This window comes from Heliangelus exortis, chromosome 1 (genome assembly GCF_036169615.1).
Source record: "Heliangelus exortis chromosome 1, bHelExo1.hap1, whole genome shotgun sequence".
NCBI classification, from domain to species: Eukaryota; Metazoa; Chordata; class Aves; order Apodiformes; family Trochilidae; genus Heliangelus; species Heliangelus exortis.
Genome location: NC_092422.1, coordinates 3,044,335 through 3,069,052, shown reverse-complemented (window position 1 = coordinate 3,069,052; position 24,718 = coordinate 3,044,335). Strand labels below are relative to the sequence as shown.

General features: G+C 44.7%; 1 protein-coding gene and 1 long non-coding RNA gene across 6 annotated transcripts in view; one reads left to right on the top strand and one right to left on the bottom strand.

Annotated features, from left to right (window-relative positions):
• Nucleotides 1-24,718, bottom strand: part of LOC139806363 (uncharacterized) — a 281,537-nt gene that overhangs the window by 121,146 nt on the left and 135,673 nt on the right. The gene's annotated exons all lie outside the window — the stretch shown is intronic.
• GUCY2F (guanylate cyclase 2F, retinal) overlaps nucleotides 1-24,718 on the top strand; it is a 60,091-nt gene that overhangs the window by 27,232 nt on the left and 8,141 nt on the right. For 3 of the 5 annotated variants that reach the window (XM_071763550.1, XM_071763368.1, XM_071763459.1), the window contains 10 exons: nucleotides 22-198; nucleotides 1,092-1,248; nucleotides 3,132-3,281; nucleotides 6,066-6,214; nucleotides 6,478-6,641; nucleotides 6,949-7,141; nucleotides 7,259-7,433; nucleotides 12,042-12,140; nucleotides 17,972-18,066; nucleotides 19,281-19,366. In XM_071763550.1, coding sequence (XP_071619651.1) covers nucleotides 22-198; nucleotides 1,092-1,248; nucleotides 3,132-3,281; nucleotides 6,066-6,214; nucleotides 6,478-6,641; nucleotides 6,949-7,141; nucleotides 7,259-7,433; nucleotides 12,042-12,140; nucleotides 17,972-18,066; nucleotides 19,281-19,366 — 1,445 coding nt within the window. Of the gene's footprint in view, nucleotides 1-21; nucleotides 199-1,091; nucleotides 1,249-3,131; nucleotides 3,282-6,065; nucleotides 6,215-6,477; nucleotides 6,642-6,948; nucleotides 7,142-7,258; nucleotides 7,434-8,318; nucleotides 10,143-12,041; nucleotides 12,141-17,971; nucleotides 18,067-19,280; nucleotides 19,367-24,718 lie in introns of those variants that run through there. The other 2 variants (XM_071763620.1, XM_071763713.1) reach the window with 2 other exon arrangements.

Below are 24,718 nucleotides of genomic sequence, written 5' to 3'. Positions count from 1 at the left end.
GACTTCACTGTCTTGTTTCAGATGAAAGATCTGCGTCATGAGAATGTGAATCTGTTCCTGGGCTTTTTCTCTGACTGTGGCATCTTTGCCATAGTCACAGAGTACTGCACCCGGGGAAGCCTGGAGGACTTGCTGAGAAATGAAGATATGAAGCTGGATTGGATGTTCAAGTCCTCTCTCGTGATGGATCTGATTAAAGTAAATCCATTGCTCCTGCTGAGGGGTGACCTGTGTGTGACTTTGAAATTGTCATAGCTGTTTCACCCAGGATTTGGGGATTTTTATAGTCATATATATAGATATATATGCAGACAAAACCAATGTGAATGTAATTATATTGATAAACTTGGCCTTTAGTGGAGACTCCTGATTTTTTTACCTTTTGATAGAAGCACTATTTGGGGTGATAGGACAACATCCCCACACAAGGATGAGAGCTTAAAACCACATATCCACCTAGAACTGATCACCAAGAACAGTGACTTCAGCAACAAATTCAAACTTTCCAAAAGTCCTTTCTGGTCATAAATCAGAAATGCATCCAGTGTAGAACCAAACTTTAGACATGGTCGCTTTAGAAGACTGTTCAAACAGCTTCTGTCATGTCTCATGTGTTTTCATCCTCTAATAGTGAACCACCAGTTTGCAATAGGTGGCCTACAGAGGGGACATGGCCAGCACCATCCTTGCACCCCATGATACACCTTCTGATCCTCCTCAAGGGAGCTGGGCAAGGGCATCCAGCTATTAATGCCTCCCCTTGACCTAACCATGGGGTGCTACTTGTGTCCAGTTTCCTAAAAGTACAACTTCTGAGTGCAATGAGTCCTAGGGCTACAGAGGGAGGCATCCTGTACCTAAAGCTGCCTCTGCTTTAACTTAGTGTGCAGAAAACCCAGCTCTTGTTCCTAATCCATCTCTAACCTTTTCCCATAGTTTTTTTGGGATGAGCAGCACCAGCAGGAGCACTTTTGACCCAGTCAATGATGCATTTGATGCTATCCAAGGTGACAGTTTGGCTTGGTCTCTCTGAATGCTGGCAGATAACATCATTCTTAAGGTAGAGCTGCCATTTCTTCTGTGTTTCACAGGGAATTAGGTATTTGCATCACCGAGATTTTGCCCATGGACGTCTCAAATCTCGGAACTGCGTTGTGGATGGACGCTTTGTGCTGAAGATCACTGACTATGGTTACAACGAGATCTTAGAAGCACAGGAATGCCCCTATATTCATCCACCCCCAGAAGGTAGGTGCTGTAAAGAAATGTTTTTTGGACCATTTGTCTGTTGGTTTAACAGCTGCTTGTCTTGATGCAATTTGTGGGCTCGGTCTCACGACATCCAGAGGGACCTTGAGAGGCTCCAGAAGTGGACTCGTGCGAACTGCATGAAGTTCAACAAGGCCAAGTGCAAGGTTCTGCACCTGGGTGGAGAAAATCCCATGCAGGAATAGAGGCTGGGAGGAGAAAGGATTGAGGGCAGCCCTGAGGAGAAGGATTTGGGGGTGGTGGTGGAGCAGAAGTTCAACATGAGCCATCAGTGTGTGCTTGGAGCCCAGAAACCAACCCTGTCCTGGGGGCATCAGAAAAAACACAGACAGTGGTTGAGGGAGGGGATTCTCCCCCTCTGCTCTGCTCTGCTGAGACCCCACCTGGAGTCCTGTGTCCAGTTCTGGAGTCCCCAGCATCAGAAGGACACAGAGCTCCTGGAAGGTGTCCAGAGGAGCCACTGAAATGCTCAGAGGGCTGAGCAGCTCCCTGGGAAGCCAGGCTGAGGGATTGGGGTTGTTCAGCCTGGAGAAGAGGAGGCTTCCAGGTGAGCTCAGAGCAACCTTCCAATATCTGAAGGGGCTCCAAGAAAGCTGGGGGAGGGCTTTGGACACGGGGGGGTAGGGAGAGGAGAAGGGAAATGGGTTAAAACTTGGAGAGGGGAGATTGAGGTTGGAGATGGGGAAGAAATTCTTTAATTTGAGGGTGCTGAGCCCCTGTCCCAGGGTGCCCAAGGAAGCTGTGGCTGCCCCATCCCTGGCAGTGTCTCAGGCCAGGTTGGATGGGGCTTGGAGCAACCTGGGCTGTGGGAGGGGTCCCTGCCCATGCAGGGAGCTGGAACAAGATGAGCTTTAAGGTCCCTTCCAATCCAAATCATTTTATCTTGTTCCCTGTATATAATGCATTGCTACAGGAAAGAAAGCCACCTGAAATACATGCTACTGGTCCCTTTAAAATAGTCCTCCACATGCCAGCCACCAAAGGCTGCCACCAGCCTTAGGGACAGCATCTCACGGGACCAGGTTTGGAGACTTTGACAAGATTTCTTTCACCTGGCCATTGCTTTATGGTCCATCTGGTATTCCAGTTCACTCCTGAAACCTGGTTCCAAGTATTATGTGTTCTGATCCCTCTGTTACAGGATTTGAATCCTACCCATTCCCTGTGTCTCAGATAGGGCAGTTCTATCCAAGACCATCTTCACCCTTACAAAAGTTTTCTATATTGAAAGATCCTTATTCCTGTTACTCAGAATTCAGTTACCAGGTAGCAATATCCTGCTTTGAAGAAGATTCATATCTTGATGAGGCTGGTAGCTTTTACAGCTCTGTCTTTCACCACTTGAGCTATAGGGTTATGCAGACTGATCATGCTTCCACAAACTGCTTTTATGGAAGCTTCTTTCAACTAAGAAGAACTACAGAAAATACCTTGCTGACTGTTGCTTTGTATAATAGCAACAACAATAACAAGAAATCCAAGCTTCAGTGCCAATTTTTTGTCTGAGTGGTATTTTTGAACAACAAAACCAAAAAAAAAAGTGTTAAAGCTTTTGGCAATGGTGAGAAGACTTCTTATATTGCAGTTCAGGCCTGGTGTTATTGGTTATAGGTTGTTGGTATAACAACATTTTTTTAGAAGGTTTTGGAAACCTTTGGATAATCCAATTTTTTTGTGAGGATGGAAGTTGAATATTTTTAACACACCACAAGAAATAAAAAGCCTTGTTCCAGTAAATAATGAAGTATAGCTCAACCTTTCCTCCAATGACTGAAACGAAGTGCTCATTTCAGCACTTAATTTGCAATAGTCTGAGCTCAGTGTGTAAGAAATGTGGAATTCAATGGCTTGAATTTTTGTAGAGTTGCTCTGGACAGCTCCTGAGTTACTGAGGGACCCAAACATGCGCAGAAAAGGCACCTTCAAAGGGGACATTTACAGCTTTGCCATCATCCTACAAGAAGTGGTTGTTCGGGGTCCACCCTATTGCATGTCAGAATTCTCAGCTGAAGGTAAGCAACTATTTCACTATATTCACTATATACCTGCTGGAGAGCAGTGTAGGTGAAAGAGACCTGGGGGTCCTGGTAGACAAGAAGATGCCCATGAGCCAGCAATGTGCCCTTGTGGCCAAGAAGGCCAATGGCATCCTGGGGTGCATTAGAAAGGGTGTGGTTAGTAGGTCAAGAGAGGTTCTCCTCCCCCTCTATTCTGCATTGGTGAGGCCGCACCTGGAGTATTGTGTCCAGTTCTGGGCCCCTCAGTTCAAGAAGGACAGGGAAGTGCTTGAAAGAGTCCAGCACAGAGCTACTGAGATGATTAAGGGAGTGGAACATCTCCCTTATGAGGAAAGGCTGAGGGAGCTGGGTCTCTTTAGTTTGGAGAAAAGGAGACTGAGGGGTGACCTCATCAATGTTTTCAAATATGTAAGGGGTGAGTGTCAGGGAGATGGAGTTAGGCTTTTCTCAGTGGTGACCAGTGATAGGACAAGGGGTAATGGGTGTAAATTGGAGCATAGGAGGTTCAAGTTGAATATCAGAAAAAATTTTTTTACTGTAAGGGTGACGGAGCCCTGGAACAGGCTGCCCAGGGGGGTTGTGGAGTCTCCTTCACTGGAGACATTCAAAACCCACCTGGACACGTTCCTAGGGGATGTACTCTAGGGGGCCCTGCTCTGGCAGGGGGGGTTGGACTAGATGATCTTTCGAGGTCCCTTCCAACCCCTAGGATTCTATGATTCTATGATTTTTAAGGCTTTACACAAAGCACTTACAAGAGGCCTCTCTAAGTCCCTGGAGTAAAATATTAGGATGGAAATAATGTCCCGATCTCACAACTTTTTTCAATGATGAAAAACCCGTTTTCAACAAAATATGTGTAATAAAATGCAAAATGAGCAGTTCTGGGCTCAGCCTCATGACATGGCTCACCACTGCTAACAGAGGGGTTGGGTCTCTGGGTCCCCCCCAAGATGCTTCAGATCTGGCTGGCAGCTGGGCCACTGCAGCACCGAGTCCAAACTTTGGTTTTCTGTCGTGGTGTGAGGTGAAATCTGATGGTGGAATTTTCCGTAGCTTGGAAACACTTTTGTTTCCCAATCATTGTCCCTTTTTTGTATTTCTTGGGGGTAAAGGTGTTTCTGAGCTGAACACATTAAAATCCCCTTTTGTCCATCTGCCCATCCAGCTTTCCTTAATTACTTCCCCATTTAAAGAGGTTCTCTCTTCACCAGAGACCAAAGTGATACATCTTGACCCTACAGACTTATTTATAAGGTGCCTTGTATCAGAAATAAGAAATAGGTTAACTAAGGAACTCTTGATGGTGCAGCTCTCATTAGTTCAAGCATGTTGTGTGTGCACAGGAAGAGGAAACACATTGCAGGCAGGGTCGGGTCACAGGAGGTTGAAGAAGGAGAGAAGGAGAACAATAATCTAAAGAAAAAAAATCTGATTTCAGTGAAAACCCATTCACAACACAGTTTAAACTGGGCAGCCACCAGGTGGGGTAAGGCCATTCAGTATCTGTCAGTTCAACGTCTGAAAAAATAGAGCCCCAGCCCAAGCAATGACAATGATGATTATGATGTAACCCACTCTGTAATTAAAAGATGGAGCTATGATGCAGCCTATGATGTAATAAGCAGGTGTTTCCCTCCACCTAGACCCCTAGGAAACCTCCAGCAAATGTTGACATAGTGCACCCTGGTTTCCTGGCCTGATAACACGATGAATTTCTCCTCATTGCTTCCTCAAGTAGCTTTCACTTGTGGCTTGAACTTTCAAACCACCTGGGGAAGGCATTTCCCTTTGGCTGCCCTTGGAAATTTTGGGGCTTTTTTTAGTTCATTTGGTGGAGACTGGTGAGATGAGCCAAAGAGCTTTAAATTAAACTGTCATCACTAAAAAGTTCTGGGTACTCACAGTAACAGCTGTGGAAAGGCAGAGCTCCTGCCAGAAAGAGGGTGGTTTTCACTTCCTTTGACCACTCTGCACTACACAAAATGAACCTTCAAATAATTTTGGAGGGGGTTTGAGCAGGAAGATACAGTTCTACCTCACAAAGCCCACATTTTTTTCCAGGGTATTCTTCCTAAGAAACACCTGAACTGAAGTTGGAATTGGGTTCAGCCATCACACTCCCCATCCGTGCTTCAGCTATCTACAAAACCTGCAGCTTGGCACCTTCTCTGTAGGGTTTTATCAAAAAATTGTAGATTCAAGGACTTACTTCTCAGGGACTGAAATCCCAAGCCAGTTCCTTATTATTTGTATTTCACTTTTGGATAGGAAGTCACTTCCCCGTTGCTGTTTTGAACCCAAACTCTCCCACTTAAAATACTTTCTATTGTCTCCATTCCCATCATCTTCTCCATTTTGGTTCCCACATAAGGATGAACAGTGAGAGGTTGATATCCTTCTTGTCTGGGCTCAGCCATAATCTCTATTAGAGGATCACAGATCCTAATGAACAGATTCAGAGGGAATTTCATGAAACACCAACCTGCAGGCTCACACATCCATGCGTCACACAACCTTCTCCCATCCAGCCACTTCAGTGTCCATAACCTGGTTCTCCAGGGACAAGAAAGCAAATAAATCTCTTAAATCCTCCAAAAGACTCCTGGCAGAGGAAAGTAGAAACACCCAGGAACCTTTAACACAGCTGTTGGGTGGTGAGGAACAAGGATAAAGGCTGACGGAGCGAGCAGCGGACAAGTGAAAGAGTCCCCGTCCTTTGGCCCCACCAAGACCTCCTGTCTCACAATGTGCTTCTCATTTCACTCTTTATTGCAGAAATTATAAAGAAAGTGAAGAAACCCCCTCCCTTGTGCCGCCCAAATGTAGCCCCTGAGATGGCTCCCCTGGCGTGCATCCAGGTGATGAAGCAATGCTGGGGTGAAGCCCCTGAACGACGACCAACATTTGAGGAGGTATTTCTTAAGGTTGGTGAATAGAGCAGCAGGTAGGATCCTCTGTTTGTACTTGGCAGGAAAATGTGTTTTATTTCTCTAGGTGAGCCCTTAAATAATGATTGAAGAAGTCCCAGAGCTCTAGCTTTGCCTTTGCTGTTGCATTATTTTATGGTTCGTGACTAGAAATAAATCATCATTAGAAATAAATGTCTGCCTTTTGTTCCTTTTCCAAACTTAGAGTGTTACAGTGGTGTAATGAGGTGGGGAAATAACTTTCCAGTTTGATTTTCCAGTTCAAAACCATCAACAAAGAGAAAAAGACCAATATCATTGACTCAATGCTCAGAATGCTTGAGCAGTATTCGAGCAACCTGGAGGATTTAATCAGGGAGAGAACTGAAGAGCTCGAGATTGAAAAGCAGAAGACAGACAAACTCCTGTCACAAATGCTCCCCCCGTAAGTACCAGTGCTATAGACAGAAAAAGAAATTAAAAAATGAAAATAATTTTTAAAAAAACCAAACAAAAACCCATTGGCACTACATAGCTAAAAGACAAAAGAGAATCCCAGGACTCAGTGAGTGAAGACCTGGCTTTCAGTATAGGCAAGCAGCTTCCAATCAAAGTAAGAAACTTTCATCAGTGCTTTTCACAGTGCTATAGATCCTTCTATTAACTGGGAGATCTTTTGAGAATAGCAGGATAATGGTTTCTGAGCTCTTGGCCTTCTGCCTTTTTAATCTTTGCTTGTATTGTTATTTCAGATCGGTGGCAGAAGCCCTCAAGACTGGTGGTACTGTGAAGCCAGAGTATTTTGACCAGGTGACCATCTACTTCAGTGACATCGTGGGCTTCACAACCATTTCAGCCCTCAGTGAACCCATTGAAGTCGTTGACCTTCTGAACGACCTCTACACACTCTTTGATGCTGTTCTTGGAAACCATGATGTTTACAAGGTGAGGAGAAGCTGGGCATGAGGATCAAGTTGTGCCCGTGCCAGACACTCTTGTGGTTTCATTCTCCTTCTCTTTCCGATCTTCTTCAATTAATTTTTCTTAATTTATTCTTGCCAGGTGGAGACAATCGGCGATGCCTACATGGTGGCTTCAGGGCTCCCCAAACGGAATGGAAACAAGCATGCAGCTGAGATAGCCAACATGTCCCTGGACATTCTCAGCTCTGTGGGGACATTCAAGATGAGACACATGCCAGACCTCCCCCTCAGGATACGGATTGGGCTCCATACAGGTAGGAAGCTGCACTTGCTTTGGCCTGAACATCAGAGCTGCTTCTTCGGGGTGCATCCTCCCTACTGGCCCTAAAACAAAAACCCTTAGAAGATGCTTTGAAATCTTCCACAACAACAAGGGCATTAAAATGGAAACACAAAGACCAAGGAGGGAAATGGCTCAGTGTCATTTGGGGCAGTAGCTGAGTATTCTGCCAAAGTGAGGAACTTCATCTTTAGTCATGAAGGTTTAGTTGTAAGGGTGGCTCTTGGATGTGCCATAGGATCCTCACTGGTGTGGTACAGAGGTGTGACTCTGTTCTGAGATGAAAAAGCACAGAAAAGCAGGCACGTGGAGTCAAAGAATAGAAAAAAAAAGTTGGGAAGATTTGTTACAGGTAGGCTGCAACTGGAAGAATGTGGATACAGCTATAAAAAACCAAAATGTTATAAAGGAAGTAAATAATCTCCAATACAGAAGACACAATCTATTCAATGAACCAAAATGGGGCTTCTTTAAAAAGAAAATAAGTTTCTCACCAGACTTCTTGCATCTTCCTTTAGAGTACTGGCTACTGCTCATTGCAGGAAACTGAATAGTAAATGAAGTTGTCCAGGAATCTGACCCAATATTAAAAATCTGTTTAATCCTTCTGCCTTTCTGATTGTGTCTGTGTTTTTGCATGTTGGCATGCAAGTGGTTTACAGAAGTCAATATCCTGGTCCCTGTTGTATAAATAGGGAAGCAAGAGCAGAGAAAAAGAAGGCTCTCACTCAGAATAACCTGAGAACTCAGCTGTGACTTGAGCAGAGCTAAAAATCAATATTTCATATCTCCTAGAGCACATAAGTTCTTCTTTTGGGGTTGTGTCTGAAAACTCATCTCCTTACTGTTTTCTTTGCAGTTCAAGGGTTACAGAAGTTACAGAAGTCTGAAGTGTTAACAGATGATTGCAGGAGCACTCTGGGGTTTGTGCTCTGGTAGAAGTGAGCTGAGACTATGACCCCAACTTGGCTTGCCCAGAGCAGGAGTCTCTGGAGAACCAGCAGCACATATTCAACATGGAAAGGGCAGAATTTGGTGTGCAACATCTGCTGCTGCCTGTTGACAGCAGTTCTGCAAAGTCTTCCACGCAGCCAGCCAAAAATCTGTCCCTAGGTGATGTGTAGGGGGGTAGTTTTTTTTTTTTTTCTTGTTTTTATGAACTTTGGGTATCTGGAGAACAGTTTTGCTATGTGCTGTAGGGTGTGAGAGGAAGAGGGGGAGAATTTGGTGGTTTCTTTCTAAGGAAGCAGAAGCCAGGTCTTGTTTTGCACAGATCTGGCAATGTCATTGAGTCGTGGGAGCAGTGGGAAATGTGTCCTCCAAAGCAAGCCACCTCTCTGAGCTGATTGCAGAGTTTGAATAACCCTAGACCCTATTTTTCCTGAGGAGAGAGGCATGAAGAGGGAATCATCAGCATCATGAAAGCATTGATGATGCTCCTGATGCAGGGGAGGGCTTGCCCAACACTTCACTGTCTTAGAAAAGATGGGGAATGAGTGTGACCACCAGTTTGGTGAGCCAATTGCTCTCTAGAATCTGGAGGTGAGAAGAGCTCATGATGACCCCTCTGAAGAAACAGTAAATGCCATTTGGGGATGGGCTCCCCATGTCCCTTCAACCTCAGTGTAGAGATGCAGCTCTTGATGCTTCTGCTGGCCCATGCCCATGGTCCTCTTGTGGTGAGATATGGGTCAGGTGAGGAGGATGAGAAGACCAGTGTTTGGTCTGCAATTTCTCCCCTGCTTTAAACACAGTCTTGGCACTTATTCCTTGACTGCACGTCCAGAAAAACTCAGCTGATTCATCTCTTTCCATGCCAGCCACGTCTGGGCTAGAGCTGGACTGTCAGGAGAACATGGTGAGGAGATAAATTTTTTCCACAGGGGCTGAAGAGGATCTGCTTATCAGTCAGGCTCTTTGGCAGACAGCCCCACACTTTGATTGAGCTTCTTAACCTCCAACAGCACCACTGATGGTGATTGCAGAGCTTCAGCCAGCATGGCCCAACCACTGACCCTGCAAGTCCTGGCAAAAAGCCATTTCAAAACAAACCAGTGAACCTTCCTAATCAAACAACTCAGCCATAATGTTCTCATTGCTCGGTCTCTGGTTTCCTCTGAAACTTGTTACTGTGGGAGATTTATTGCTGGGAGGTTTTGTTAGCCTTTTGCTAAGGCTGTCTAGACAAGGAGGAACACACACAGGCAGCAAAGGCAGCAATTTAATTAATTCTTGGATGCTTTCACCATTCAGAAGACCTTTGGCCATGCTAACACTGTAGGGTTGATTATGAAATAATAACATTCTGTAACAGGAGGATAAGCTTAAAAGCAGTGGTCTAGAAAGATAGTGCCTCACCCTAAAAATCTTGTCTATCCTTGGTTGTGAACTTTGCAGAAATTACAGGATGACCACACTGACTGAGTAGGAAATATAAATTTGGGCATCCATGTGAAGGTGTTTTCAGGAGTGTTGGGGAACCTGTACTCATGTGCTTGGTGGAGAACTGGTGGACACATAAGTGAACCCTGGAAAGCTGTTCAGATTCAGGAGCAGAAAAGTTCTCCTGGCTCATTTCACTGACCTGGCCTTCACCAGCTACAGTTGGAGTTCAGCTGCCTGTATATGTGCCTTGAATCAAGTCCTCCTGTTCTGTTTGAGGGTTGGTTTTGTTTTGTTTTTTTTTTACCAAGAATTATTTTTTTGTGTCCTTGCATCTGAAACAGAAAGATCTTTAATGCTTACTGAGATTTCTGAGGGCCACTGTCATGTCATTTCTGAGGGCCACAACCAGAAGAGAGGTGATGCCCTGTGAGTTAGTGTATTCTCAGGAAAAGCTCTTATTAAAGCATGAATTAAAATGTCTCCAACAATATCCTTTTCTATGCCTATGTCTCATTAGCGTGGACACATTGAGAACTTTTAGGTAAGTGTTAAAAACCTTAATTAAAAAAAAAAAAATCCAGTAGCATCAACATGCCTTTGCATAGGTGCCTATAGACTAAAACCTGAAAAAACTTCCTGTAGTGGATATAGCTCCTCTCCCAAAGATCTTGAACAAAATTAGTGATGGCTTATAAGGATGGAAATTAAATCAGAAGAGATTCTAAGGGGCAGTGTATTTTCCAAGGTTTCATAGCACATTGGCAGTAAAAACCTCAACAATTTTATCAGGATTTTCAGAGCTCCAGCAGTCCCTCCCTGTGTTTCAGACTTAAGTCCTTGTAATATTTTTGGTATGAACCATTGTACCTCTCTCTCTTTTTTTTAATCTTTAAGCAAGCAATGCTTCATTAGGTGTGAATTAAAATCCATCACCTCTCAGTTTGCATTCTCCATAAACTTAATTAAAATCCTGTTACTTGGACTCTGCATTAATGATTTCTCTGAGGTCACAGCAAGAGGGGTTCTTGCAAGGTTCCTCATACTTTTTAGCTGTGGATTTTTATTGTCCTTAAGATGCATCAGAAAACTATATGAAGTAGCAGTTTTTTTAACTAAGAAGGCTAAAATCACAGTAAAATTGCATTGTTCTAAAAGAAGTGATCGCTTCTAAAAAAGATAGTATCATTATTAGTTATGCTTGATCTTATTTATTATCAATATTATCATTTCAAAACCATTTTACCCTTCATCTTTTCATATTAGGAAGCACCTTACCTGTAGCCCCATTTTAGATCCTGTGGATGATGTCCTACATTCACATCTCTTGCAGCCTGGCATGGCAGAAGATTTCCTGTATGTCAGAGTTGTTAAACCTTAATCTAGGAGTATCATGAGATTGAAATGACAGGTAGAACCTGAAAATACATATGACAGAAACCACCCAATGCAAAATATAAAGAAAGAAGTTTGTCTTTTCCTTTCAGGAAGCCTCACACCTCCTTACATTACTGAGAGCATTCTACTTTTTATTTTTCCTTTTTTTTTTTTTTCCTTCATTTTTTATGCCTGATATTTTAGATTGAGGGTGATGAAATTTAGGATTTCATCCTTCAGAGCTCAGTCCAGGACAATTAGCTAACCCAAGTGCCCCAGATAGCAGCTGTCTGTGCTCTTTGGCTGTCACAGTTTTTCTCTGTGCGTGTGTTTGACGTGAATCCTGCACACACACCTCACCTCTCCCTGAGAAATTGGCACCACTTCTTCAGGACCTAACTTGGAAGGGAGTAGATCTTGTCTAAAGAATGAAGGAAAGGAAAAATAAGCAGTTTTTGGCTAGACAGGCGAGATAATGATGTATTCCTTTCCAAGGAAAGGATGCAGGGTGGTCCAGCATGCTGCCAGCATCTCTGGATGTCCAAGGCTGGTTTTCTACCACTGGGACACAGGGAATGTCACAGGAGCAGAACTTTAGCTTTCTCAGATGGAAAAGGTCTTTTTAAAATGAGATTGCAACAGTCCTTGAACTCTGAACAAATTTCTCCCAGATGATGGTGGGCTGAGGTACTACCACCCCAGACCTTTGGCACGAAAACACCACTGTGCAATCCAGAGTAATGCTTGATTTTTGAGTGCTTATAGCAAACCACAGCCAATGAGAATTGTACCTCCTGGGTTATACAGATGTTGTGTCTTTCAGGGCCTTGTGTGGCAGGTGTGGTGGGGCTCACCATGCCACGTTACTGCCTCTTTGGGGACACAGTGAACACAGCATCCCGGATGGAGTCCACAGGACTGCGTGAGTATTTGGGATAATCCCTGGGGTGAGTGGCTGATAAACTTAGAATCACAGAATAGTTAGGGTTGGAAGAGAACTTAAAGATCATCCAGGTCCAACCCCCCTGCCGTTGGCAGGGACACCTCCCACCAGATCAGGTTGCTCAGAGTCCTGTCCAGCCTGGCCTTAAAATCTTGCAGGGATGGAGCTCCCACCACCTCTCTGGGCAACCTGTGCCAGGGTCTCACCACCCTCATGGTGAAGAACTTTTTCCTGATGTCTAATCTGAGTTTACCTAACTCTAGATTTAACCCATTCCCCCATGTCCTACCACCACCTGAGATCCTAAAAAGTTCCTTCCCAGCTTTCTTGTAGCCCCTTTTAAGATACTGGAAGACCACAATAAGAGCTCCTCGGAGTCCTCTCCAGACTGAACAACACCAACTCTCTTAGTCTGTCCTCCAGGAGAGGTGCTCCAGCCCTCTGAGCATCCTTGTGGCCCTTCTTTGGACACATTCCAGCACTTCCATATCTTTCTTGTAATAAGGGCTTCAGAACTGGATGCAGAACTCCAGGTGGGGTCTCACAAGAGTGGAGTAGAGGGGGAGAATCCCCTCCCTTGACCTGCTGCCCACACTTCTCTCGATGCAGCCCAGGATCTAATTGGCTTTCTGGGCTTCAGGTGTACACTGATGGCTCATGTTGAACTTCTCATCCACCAGCACCCCCAAGTTCTTTTTCTCAGGGCTGTTCTCAAGCCAGTCACTGCCCAACCTATATTGGTGCCTGGGCTTGCCCCAACCCAGATGCAGAACCTTGCTTTTGGTCTTGTTGAACTTCATGAGGTTGGCATGGGCCCACTTCTCCAGCCTGTCAAGGTCCCTCTGGATGCCATTCCTTCCCTCCAACATGTCAGCCACTCCACACAACTTGGGGTCTTCAGCAAACTTGTTGAGGGTGCACTCAATGCCACCATCCACGTCCCCAACAAAGATACTAAACAGGACCAGTCCCAGCACTGATCCTGGAGGGACTCCTTTTGTCACTGACCTCCACTGGGATACAGATCCATTGACAGCCACTCTCTGGGTGTGGCCATCAAGCCAGTCCCTTATCCATTGAGTTATTCAGCCATCAAACCCATATTTTACCAGCTTGGAGACCAGGATGTCATGTGGGACAGTGTTGAAGGCTTTGCTCAGGTCCAGGTAAATGATGTTGATTGCTCTTCCCTTCTCTACTGTTGTTGTGACCTTTTCATAGAAGGTCACAAGGTTTGTCAGGCACGATTTGCCCTTGGTGAAACCATCTTGGTTATATCCAATCACCTCTTCATTATTCTTCTGCTCCAGCAGTGCTTCCAGGAGGATCTGCTCCATGATCCTACTGGGCACAGAGGTGACACCTACTGTCCTGTAATTCACTGTTCATCCTTCTTTCCCTTTTTGAAAATGGGGTTTATGTTTCCCCTTTTCCATTCAGGGGGGACTTCACCAAACTGCCATGACTTCTGGAATATAATAGACAGTGTTTTAGCACCCACATCCCCAGTTCCCTCAGACCCCATGGGGGTATCCCATCTGATCCCATGTACACTTTCAGGTTCATCAGATGGTCACAAACCTGATCCTCCCTTACACTAGGAAGTTCTTTCTTCCAGCCCCTGCCATTGTTTTCTATGACTTTGGGAGTGTGGTTGGAACCCTTGCCAGGGAAAAGTGAGATAAAGAAGTCACTGAGAACATTTGCCTTCTCCATATCACTTGTCACCAGTTCTCCTGTTTGTTTTCTGAGTGGGTCCACACCTTCTCTAATCTTTACCATTAATATACCTATAGAAAATTTTGTTATTCCCCTTGATCTCCCTGGCTAGATGTCATTCTAACTGAGCTTTGACTTTTCTACCCAGGTCCCTTGCTGCTCAGACAGCTTCCTTGTATGCCCCTCATTCTAGAGGTCCCCTCTCTCACTCCTTGCAGAGATTATTTTTGTGTGCCAGTGTGTCCAGGAACTCCCTGCTCATCCAGGCAGGTCTCCTGGCATTCTTTCCTGCCTGGTGATCCTTGAATATTGACCTCTCCTGGGCCCCCCTTGCCTCCAGGGCTTCATCCCATGGTACTCTGGCCAGCAGATCCCTGAAGCAATCAAAGCCTGCATGGCTGAAGCCCGGGGTCATAAGCTTGGAATACATCATTCTAGTTGCCCTGAGGAACTTAAATTCTAAAACTTTGTGGTCACTGCAGCCAAAGTGATCCCTGAGCCTCACATTGCTCACCAGCCCCTCCCTCTTGCTGAGAACAAGATCCAGCATTGCACCTTTTCTTGTTGTTGCTTCTACAGTTTGGAGGAGGAAGGTGTTATCTGTGCAGAGAATCACAGAATCGCAGCATCACAGCATCACAGAATCACAGAATCAGCTGGGTTGGAAAAATCATCAAGTCCAACCCTTGATCCTCTACCTCCATGGTTGCCAGCCCATGGCACTGAGTGCCAATTCAGTCTCTTCTTCAAAACCTCCAGGGATGGAGAATCCACCCCCTCCCTGGGCAGCCCATTCCAATGCCTCAGCACCCTGTTTGTAAAGAATTTTTGTCCTAATATCCAACCTAAACCTCCCCTGGCCTCTTGTCTTACTTGGGAGAAGAAACAACACCCCCCCCTTGGCTCCGACCTCCTTTCAGGGAGTTGTAGAGAGTGATGAGGTCTCCCCTGAGCCTCCTCTTCTCCAGGCTGAACACCCCCAGCTCCCTCAGCCCTTCCTCACAGGACTTGTGCACTAAATCCAGGAGCATCCTTGCTGTGTTGTCCTTCCAGCAGATGTCAGAGTGGTTGAAAACCCTCACAAGGATCAGAGACACTTCCATCCACCTGTGGAGGGCCTCATCAGCTTGATTCTGTTGGTCAGGCAGCCTGTAACCGTCTCCTACTGTAGCATCACCTTCTCCTACCATCCCTTTAATCTTAACCCATGGGGTCTCTACTACTTCATCATTTCCCAGGTGGATTTCCATCAATTCCAGATGGTCAGTGATGGAGAGGGCAACACCTCCTTCCCTTCTACCCTTTCTGTCCTTCCCAAAGAGCTTGTATCCTTCTATCCCTTCATTCCAGTCATGGGAATCTTCCCACCAAGATTCAGTGATAGCCTCAAGAGAAACAAAGGTAACATCCCAAGAGACAAAGAAATGTGCATCTTTAGCTCTAAGCACTGAAACTGAATAATCTCTGAAGAAAGGGTGAAGGCAAATGACAAAAATTCAAAGCAGCCTAGAGAGGAGGTAATCAGCTTTGTCATGGTAGCTGAGCTTTTAAGACCCTGCCTTCCAGCTCTGGTCTTCTGATTTGGGTCCCATCAATGAAAATTAACATTAATTTTACCTTAGATTTCTCCTACATGGGTTGGATCTGGCTTTCCATCCCTGCTGAGGACCTTTAATTCTGAGCTGTCCTTACACAGTGAAATAATGCACTTACATGGGCAATACCAGGCAAGGGTTGAAACACTTGTAGGTCCTGCTTCCATCATGCTGAAGAGAGAGGAAAGAAGACCACAAGCAAGTGTCCAGCAACATGCAGGACAAAATCTTTGATGGCTTCATTTCTCAGCAGTAACAACTCCTTAACAAGCATTGGTAGGTCCTAACAATACCTTTAAACTTCCCTTCCTTGTTGGGTTTTCTTGCTGCCTTTATTGAGGAGTTGGTGTTCGTGTTATTTTCCCCTCAAATTCTTGACAAATTATTTTCCTGAGTCTTCCAGTTAAAAAAGCTCAGTCTACATAAAGAGAACCAATAGTTGCAGCAGTGGAGATAGTCCCATCTCTCACCTGGTTTTTGTTGTCTGATGGCTGGAGGTTTCTAGACTTGTAAAAAGAGGTGGTTGGGGAACCTGTCCTTCAGTCATCTATTTACACAGATCTGCTGGGTTTTGATGATCTTGGTTAAGACATGGATCTGTAAACCATAATGGGTGAACTGGGTGGCACTGGGCAGCTGGGGATGGCAAGGTCAGAGTTTTGAATATGTTTTTGATATTCAGGCTGTCAATACAAGTTTATTTCCAAAGGCAATGTCTCATACATTTTAATCCTTCATCTCTGGTCTCCCTTTTGTTATTTTAATCAGCTCTGTGAAATGACTCGTTACAGATGGTTTACAAGCTACATGGAGTCTGGGATATTTAGCATTAAACTCCTGAAGTCTTGCCAGTCTAGAAATGTGCTGCAGTATATCTGATTTTTTCATTCCTTCAAACAATCCTCACATTTCTAGCTCCAATATTTTTGATTTGACTAATTAGGGCCAACAATGAGGCTAATCATTAATTAAGGAAAATTGCCTTTCTTTGTGACTATGGCTGGCTTATTTTAAGGGGTAAACATTGCATTTGGAAAGATGTGGAAAAACAGAAATAATCAGACAGCAGAGTTCTAATGGCAAGAGAGATATTTGGGGATTCTTGAGTTTTAGACCTGGAAAGTGTGAAGTGCCACTGAGACTGGAGACAGAAACACTGCAGATCCAAGAACAGCATTTTACACTAATAAAGATGTGTGTATAAATATATATATATATATATGCACATTAATAGGAGGATTGCAGGTTAGTGTCTCAGGAAATGTAGCTCAAACCTGTGTGGTCTTCCTCTGCATATTTGAACTGATGTTCTTGTGCAAACAAAAATTAATTGGTTCACCTCCCATGCTTCAAGGGGGAAGGGAATGTGATTGGAACATTTGGGAAAAAAAAGCTCAGTGAAAACAACAAAGAAAATGATTTTGTGGAAAAGGTTTTAAAAACATTCCCTGGCTTGTTCACACCAACAGAGTAACAGCAAATTTATTGACTGTAAAACAAACTGAGGGAGGTAAGAATTGGATAATGATCTCTATCTTTGCCCATATTGTTCATAAAATATTAATGGCAGCCCTGAATGGAATCAGTTACTGAAAAACCCAGATCAACCTAGATGCACAGACACTTTCTCATGATGTCACCTTGCAAACTCCATTTCTCTGCTCTCCATCCCAAGTTCCAAATATCATTGGGCCTCTGGAGCAGAACAACTGGATATTTCCCCTTCCATTTTCTTCCCCTTGCCCCTTTTTTTGCCCTTCCCCTTCCCCTTTCCCTCCCCTTCTCCTTTCCCTTTTCCTTCCATTCCCCCTTTCCTTCCCCTTTTCTTTCCATTTCATTCCCCTTTTCTTTCCCCTTCCCCTTTTCTTTTCATTTCATTCCCCCCTTCTTTCCATTTCGTTCCCCCTTCCCTTCCCCTTCCCCTTCCCCTTTTTTTTCCATTTCATTCCCCCTTCTTTCCCCTTTTCTTTCCATTTCCTTCCCCTTTTCCTTCCCCTTTACCTCTTCTTTCCCCTTCCCCTTTTCTTTCCATTTCATTCCCCCTTTCCTTCCCCTTCCCCCCTTCCTTCTCCTTTTCCTTCCCCTCCCCCTTTTCCTTCCAATTCCTTCCCCCTTTCCATCCCCTTTTTTCTTTTCCCCTTCCCCCTTCCCTTTCTCCTTTTCATTCTTGCTTCCCATTGTCAATAGATAAAAAAGCCACTTTTAAATCCATCTGCCAATGAAAACCCACTTAGCACCTTCATGAAGAGCTGCAATCCTATCCTTAGGGTGCTTGGTATCTCCCAGGAATCCCCTCTCCCCCTGTCCTTGTTAAACCCCTCCTGGAAGGATCCATTGGAGCAACAACACCCTCAACATAGAGGAGCATCCCAGCTACATCAGCTGCAGGTCTGCAGGAGGACTTTTGGAGGACATTTCCTTGCCAGGAGGAAGCAGTGGGGGATTCAGAGTGGGTCTGCAGTGCAGTGATCCAACTGTTTTGCTTCCCATTCCCAGCTTACAGGATTCATGTCAGCCAAAGTACAGTGGATACACTTCAAGGTCTAAATGAAGGTTATGAAATCATTCCCAGGGGAAAAACAGAGCTGAAGGTAAGAAGAAGAGGTGTGTGAAATGTTTCACAGGAGAACCTTCTTGCTGGAGGAGTTTTTTTCTATTAAGCTCTTGTTTGGCCTTCATCCACCACTTCTCTGCTGGGTCCTTTGCAAACCTGATGAGTCCCCATCAGCTGGTACAGAACATGAATTTCCAGAACTGATGAGTCCCCATCAGCTGGAACAAAACATGAATTTACAGAACTGATGGGTCCCCATCAGCTGGTGCAGAACATGAATTTACAGAACTGATGGGTCCCCATCAGCTGGAACAAAACATGAATTTACAGAACTGATGGGTCCCCATCAGCTGGTACAGGACATGAGGTAACTTTAGATGGGCCATGGAGCTGAACAATCAGCCTGTATGTGCTGGATCAAAGTATTTATTTAGGAGTCTATTTAGTTCATCTTTGACAGAAGCTGCAAGTCTTCACAGTGTCCAAACAAGACAACACAAGGTATCTCAAAACATCACTTCTCCCCTGGCATAGGCAGTAGACAGAATTAGGAGCTTTTCTTGCTTTTAACACCTCCAGTGAAAGGTCTGAATATGGCCCCAGCTCCCTCAATAATCTTTCATGATGAGTGGAATCATCTTAACCCAAGTTCATGTTTCTACAAGAGGAGATCTGAGGCAATTTTTCTAGGTTCAATCAAGAGAAGAAAACTTTTACAGAGTAAAGATAAATTGGCACTTGAGGAAATTATTAACCTTACTTTCAGTGCCCAGTTCATGTCAAGATGAATGTTGCCCTAGAAGTGTGTCTTTTCCTCCACTTCTCCAGTGAAGTGTCATGGACTGATATAGATGCCTGTGTTTCATCAGATGCATCTCACCTAAAATCATCATGGTGTGAGAGGAAGTTACTCTTCTGATACTCAACCCAGAAGTAGTTGCAAAGTCCCTCAATTAATGATGTTGGTGCTGCCAAATAAGATGGTTACAGATCCCATAGTCTCTCATTTAAGCTGTGTAGTTTCAATGACCCAAATCAATGAGGGTCACTTGGAGATGACAGAGCAAGGGCTCCTCTTTTAGGATAGTGAAACTAAAATCATTCCTGAACCATTGTGAAGGAGAGCCCAAGATTCCCAGCCATGCTTTGTGTCTGGATATGAAACCCTCAGAATCCCAGTGAGGGAATTATGCATTGAGCAGAGGGTGGTCAAAAAGTTAAACTTTGACTGGATTTTTGTTTTTATTTTAGGGTAAAGGAGTAGAAGACACCTATTGGCTAATTGGGAAAAAAGGCTTTCTGAAGCCCTTACCTAAACCTCCTGAAATAAAACCAGGGTAAGTGTGACTTCATCGGTGTTCAATACATTCATTAAAAGGTTCTTGTTGGAGATCATGGGCTGAATAGCTGCTTTTCCATGGGATCTGGTTGCAAGTCCAAATCCCTCTCCTTAAATGACTTCTTACATTTCCAGGCATAGCACTGGGACTCAGAAGTGATGTGGTTTCTTCAACTCCTCTCCTTAATCACAGTTCCCAAGAGTGTCATGGACACTCCTTGCTTCTCCCCATAGTTCCTTGGAGATGGAGCCAAGTTCCTTCCTGTATCTCCATCCTACACCTGTGTGCATCTGGGGGACATAGAGGTAGGGATGCTCTGAGGACTTTGGTGTCATCAGTGTGTGGGTGACACTCATTTTCCATCAAATTCCTCCAGAAAACACCCACCTCGTTCATCATATAAACACATTTCTTCCCTATAGAAGAACAATTAGGAGACTTTGTGGTGTAAAAATATGGCACCATCATGTAATTAAAGGCTTAATGATGTTGCCTCTGATCAAATAATGAGGAGCAAAGATTGAGCATTGAAATTCTTTCAGATACTTGGTAGCTTTACACTGCTGGACTTTGCAGATTGAGTTCTCCCTGTTCAGCTCTCACATGGCTGAAAAGGATGCTGTGGTCAGGACATAAAAAACAAGAGTGGGATTTGTTTGACAAGAACAGTGTAGTCCCCCACATTAAAGCCACTCAACCTTGACTCTCTTTAGAGTCAATAAAGAGAAATTCATGCTCTGGGGTCTGATTCCTTTGGCCTGCTTGGACATCTGTAGTAGGAAATGAATTGCCCTTGCAAGATGCCTCTTTTGCTGAGGTCTGCCAGTGGTTAGCTCAGAGACAGATGTCTGAAAGCAGACAGGGTCATTTTTTCACTCTGATTCTGATTTCCCCTGAGCAATAGTGTTCTAAGTTTTGCCTCATTTCCTCTTAGTAAAACGAGGAAGGTTTTTATCTCCCTTTGCAGATATTGGTTAATTACATGGGCAGCTGCATGCAGGGCCATCCACGTGCTCAGAGCCTTTCCAGTGCTTTCATGGAGTAGCAAGAAGTTAATAATCCTTTGAGCCACAACTTTTGAGATACTTGGATGTCAATACTTTTGAGAACCAATATTTCTTAGGCTTGGAGGGATTTTGCTGTTCATAATTCATGGAAATGAGCAGTTGAGTAATGTGTGTTGATACCAATGATTATTCCTGGGAAACATGAAACCTGGAGGAACTTGGTCAGATTAGCAAGGTGGGCTGGTTTATCATGCAACCAAAGAATCTCCAAGACTTCTACCTTGAGAGTAGATTCTTCTCATCCTGCTTTTATCATATAAAAGTCATGAGCTAAGCCTCTGTTGACTGTTGAGGTTCTTCCCCTAATCTTCAGAGAGCATCTTCATGTCTCCAGATGTGTCCTTTGGTCACATGCACCAAAGCCAGGCTTTTGCAGGCTAAAGATGCTTCTAAACATGGATTGTAAATGGCAGAGGATGCATCAGTCCAGGGGCTGATAAGAAAAGGAAAGAAATTTCCCACATACCCAGGATCAGGGGACCTTGGGCATCTTTGGGTAACCTCAGAGGTATCCACCTGTAGCACTGCACAGAGGAGATGATCTGCTCTTGCCCCAAGGCCCTGGGTGTTCACCATTCCTTTGAGGTTTTTCTGTACCCCTAGATCCTCATACAGCAGTTGAATGAATGTGAAAGTGCTCAGAGGAAAAAGCAAAAGTTATATGAAACTGAGTGTGTCCTAGCAAAGGGTCAAAATGAAAGCTACACCCTGTAGGACTCAAATGGCAGAAAGAAGTAACCAGGCATTCAGCAAAGAAAATATTTGGGAACTGCCCTGTGCACAGGCTGAGCTCTTATCAGACAAATATCAGACAAGGCCTCCTATTTTTCCAGCCCTATCTTTATGGTTCAGTTTTATGCCACTTTATGAGAGGCTGAAAGCTCTTTCTCTGTTATGTCTATTGGCCAGTGTCATAGAATCATGGAATGGATTGGGTTGGGTTGGGTTGGAAGGGACCTTAAAAACCACCTAGTTTCAACCCCCTGCATGGGCAGGGACATCTACCACAGCCCAGGTTGCTCCAAGTCCCTCTAACCTGGGCTCAGACACTGCCAGGGATGGGGCAGCCACAGCTTCCAGTATCCATCATCCTCAAATTCAAGAATTTCTTCCCCATCTCCAACCTCAATCTCCCCTTTCTCTCCAAGTTTTAACCCATTTCCCTTCTCCTCTCCCTACTCCCCCGTGTCCAAAGCCCTCCCCCAGCTTTCACTCTTCTGACCTCCCAACTTCTCCCATCCTGCTTCAGAAATCCTTTGCTCTGGTGCTGAATGCAGTGCTTCCAAGCAGCAGGAGCCCTCTAACCCAGGAGGAAGTTTTATCTGAAATCTTTCTCTTCCTAACACTATTTTAAATTAGGTATGGACTAAAAAATGGTACTAGAATTCAGTGAAGAAAGGTACAGGTGGTGGCTCCTCTTGAGGGTTGTTAACCATGAACCCCATGCCCAGGTAATGAACTATGAGAGTTTGGGATTTTTATCATCAAACCCAAATCCCTTCTCTCGTATGAAATCACACAGGAGGTCTAAAATCCTGATAGATCATGTAACCCACCACCATCCACAAAGATAAGTACAACCCAACGTGAGAAATCATTAAAATCTCATAATTCAGCCCAGGATAGGAGGGAGTTTTTGAGCTCTCCCATCCTCACATACACGAGGATCAACCCTAGATAAAGCCCAAGATCCTTGTTTTAAGATAAAATGGGAGAGAAGCAGTGAAGGATGCTCAAAGAATCCATCTCCCAGTGCCAGGTGAGAAATATCTTCTTACAAACCAGGAAAAAAACACTCGTTAGGACAACGTGGCTTCTTCTACCCAATACAAAACACTCCCTGCTCTCTTGATGTTGATCCAACAACCAACAGGAGGATGGGAGATCAGAAGAAAGTCTCTGCTCTTTCTGTTGCTGATGATGTCTCTGTGGGACAATGGCTGAAAAGATTCACATTCAGGTCCCCATTTTAAGTTTTCCACCCAATGCACTTTTAACTCAAAACCAAAAGAGCTTGTGAGGCAAACAGCAGTGAAAAACTTTTGCTGCCCTTTCCTAGCTGGGATTATATAACAGCATCACAACATTTCCTAAATAAACTTTATATAATGTGTAACAAGAGATATTCTGGGGAATCAAAGAATCCTCTGGCCCATAGGCTTGATCACCCCATGTCAGGACAGATGTTTTGTGCTTCAGAATCAATGTTTCCTTTTCAAATTATTTCTGGGGCCCTAACACAACAGCAAAATGAAGAGAAGAGGAACATTCTTGTCATGGATGTTGCATAATGCAGCTGAGAAAGGAGAATTTGTCTCTGAAATCTGGTTGAGGGGAGAAAGGGAATGAAAGCCACTGGGTCATCTCCCTTTGAACAAGTTCATTCTGACTTGGAATGTGGTGGATTCAGCTGAAGTATTTTAACAAGCTTTTTTTGAGCAAGCTGAGGCTTCTGGAAGAATGGGCTCGAGCTTTAGATTGGAGAAATACTGCTGGGAGCAAGAAACCCTAAAAGCAGTGGTGAGAAGGGAAACAAAGCCAGGGAGGGGCAATGTTGGGCTGTAACATGATTCAATGCATCACCCTTTCTTCTGTGTCTGTGGATATATCTATGGATTTAGGGAAAACCAGTTCTGAAACTGCTCAGGACCTGCCTGGCCTTATGGGATGTATTCTGGCTCGAAGGCATTGGCTCAGGCAGGGCTGAGCTATTCCCAGATATTCCTGGATGTGCCCAGTAGTTTCTCCTGTCTCCTCTAGGGAGGTTGCCTGGAGTAGAGCCTTGGCTGCAGGTTCTCCATGGATCTGCTCATAGTTCCCTAGAAAAGAGAAGCAAAAGGAGCCGGCTTGAGCCTAGGAACATTTTTTGGTGTTGTACCTGCTGTCTGGGCTGTCCAGATGAGATCCCTGTCCCATCAGGACTTGTTGCTCTTCCTTGTTCCATCTAGAGAGTCTTGGTCATCACACAGCAGCCCAAAAGTTCTGAATAACTCTGTTGAGGGGCAGGAGAGAAGAGGACCAAGAAGAAATCATCTCAGAGCTGCTTTCAACCTCTTCTGCTCCCCAGACAACCTTTTTCTGCAACGCTACCACCCATTATAAATAAATTGGGAGTACAATGAAACATGGGTTAAAAAAACCAAAAAGGACTTTAGAAACAACTTCCAGAGAAAATCCTGACTGGTTCCAAGACAATAGTGGATAGGAAGCAGTCTGGGAAAGATCTCCAAGGCTGCTTGGAGCAGGACCACAGAGGTGAGGTGTAATGGGCTACCCAGGGCATCCATCTGTGCCACACATTGCTCCTGCAAAGAGGGGATAAGAAAGAGTGAGAGGAGGGCAGAGAAGAAAATGTCTGCATTTCTAACTCAGGTCTCAAGGTAATTTGAGTTGCAGTTATCCCTATGAAAGGGTACACAGTGGCCAAGTCATAAAGATGCTGTGTTTATGGGTCTGAGCCTCTCTGTCTACAAGATGGGAACTAGAAGCTGAACTGGCTCTTCAAGGTTCAAGCCAGGGGCTTGTGTTTCTAATGAGAAAAGCACCACATGCAGAAAAGAGAAGGCAAATTCATCAAATGTCCAGGGAGCTGGGGTGCAGAGTTTACAGAGTTTTTTTCCTGCTGGCTTTGTAAACAAGCAGGGTGAGAAGAGAGGACCTAGGAAAAACAACACTTGACTTCACTCAGAGGGGTTTTGTAAGATGTTGGGATGAAGAATGGAGAATCAGCCCTCTCCATTTTCTTAGTCAGTGAGTTCAGGAGCTCATAGAATCACAGAATGACCTGAGTTTGAAGAAACCATGTAAGATCATCCAGTTCCAACCCCCTGCATGGGCAGGGACCCCTCCCACAGCCCAGGTTGCTCCAAGCCCCATCCAACCTGGGCTGAGACACTGCCAGGGATGGGGCAGCCACAGCTTCCTTGGGCACCCTGGGACAGGGGCTCAGCACCCTCACAGTAAAGAATTTCTAAGATCTAATCTAAATCTCCTCTCTTTCAGTTTGAAAGCATTCCTCCTCATCCCATCACTCCGTTCCCTTTTCCAAAGTCCCTCCCCTGCTTTTCAGGAGCCCCTTCAGGCACTGGAAGATGCTCTAAGGTCTCCCTGGAGCCTTCTCTTCTCCAGGTTGAACAACCCCAACTCTCTGAGCCTGGCTCCAGAGCTGCTCCAGCCCTCTGAGCATCTTAGTGGCCTCCTCTGGACTCAGTCCAAAAACTCCATGTCCTTCCTCTGTTGGGGACCCCAAAACTGAACCCTGGATTACACAAGAGCAGAGTGG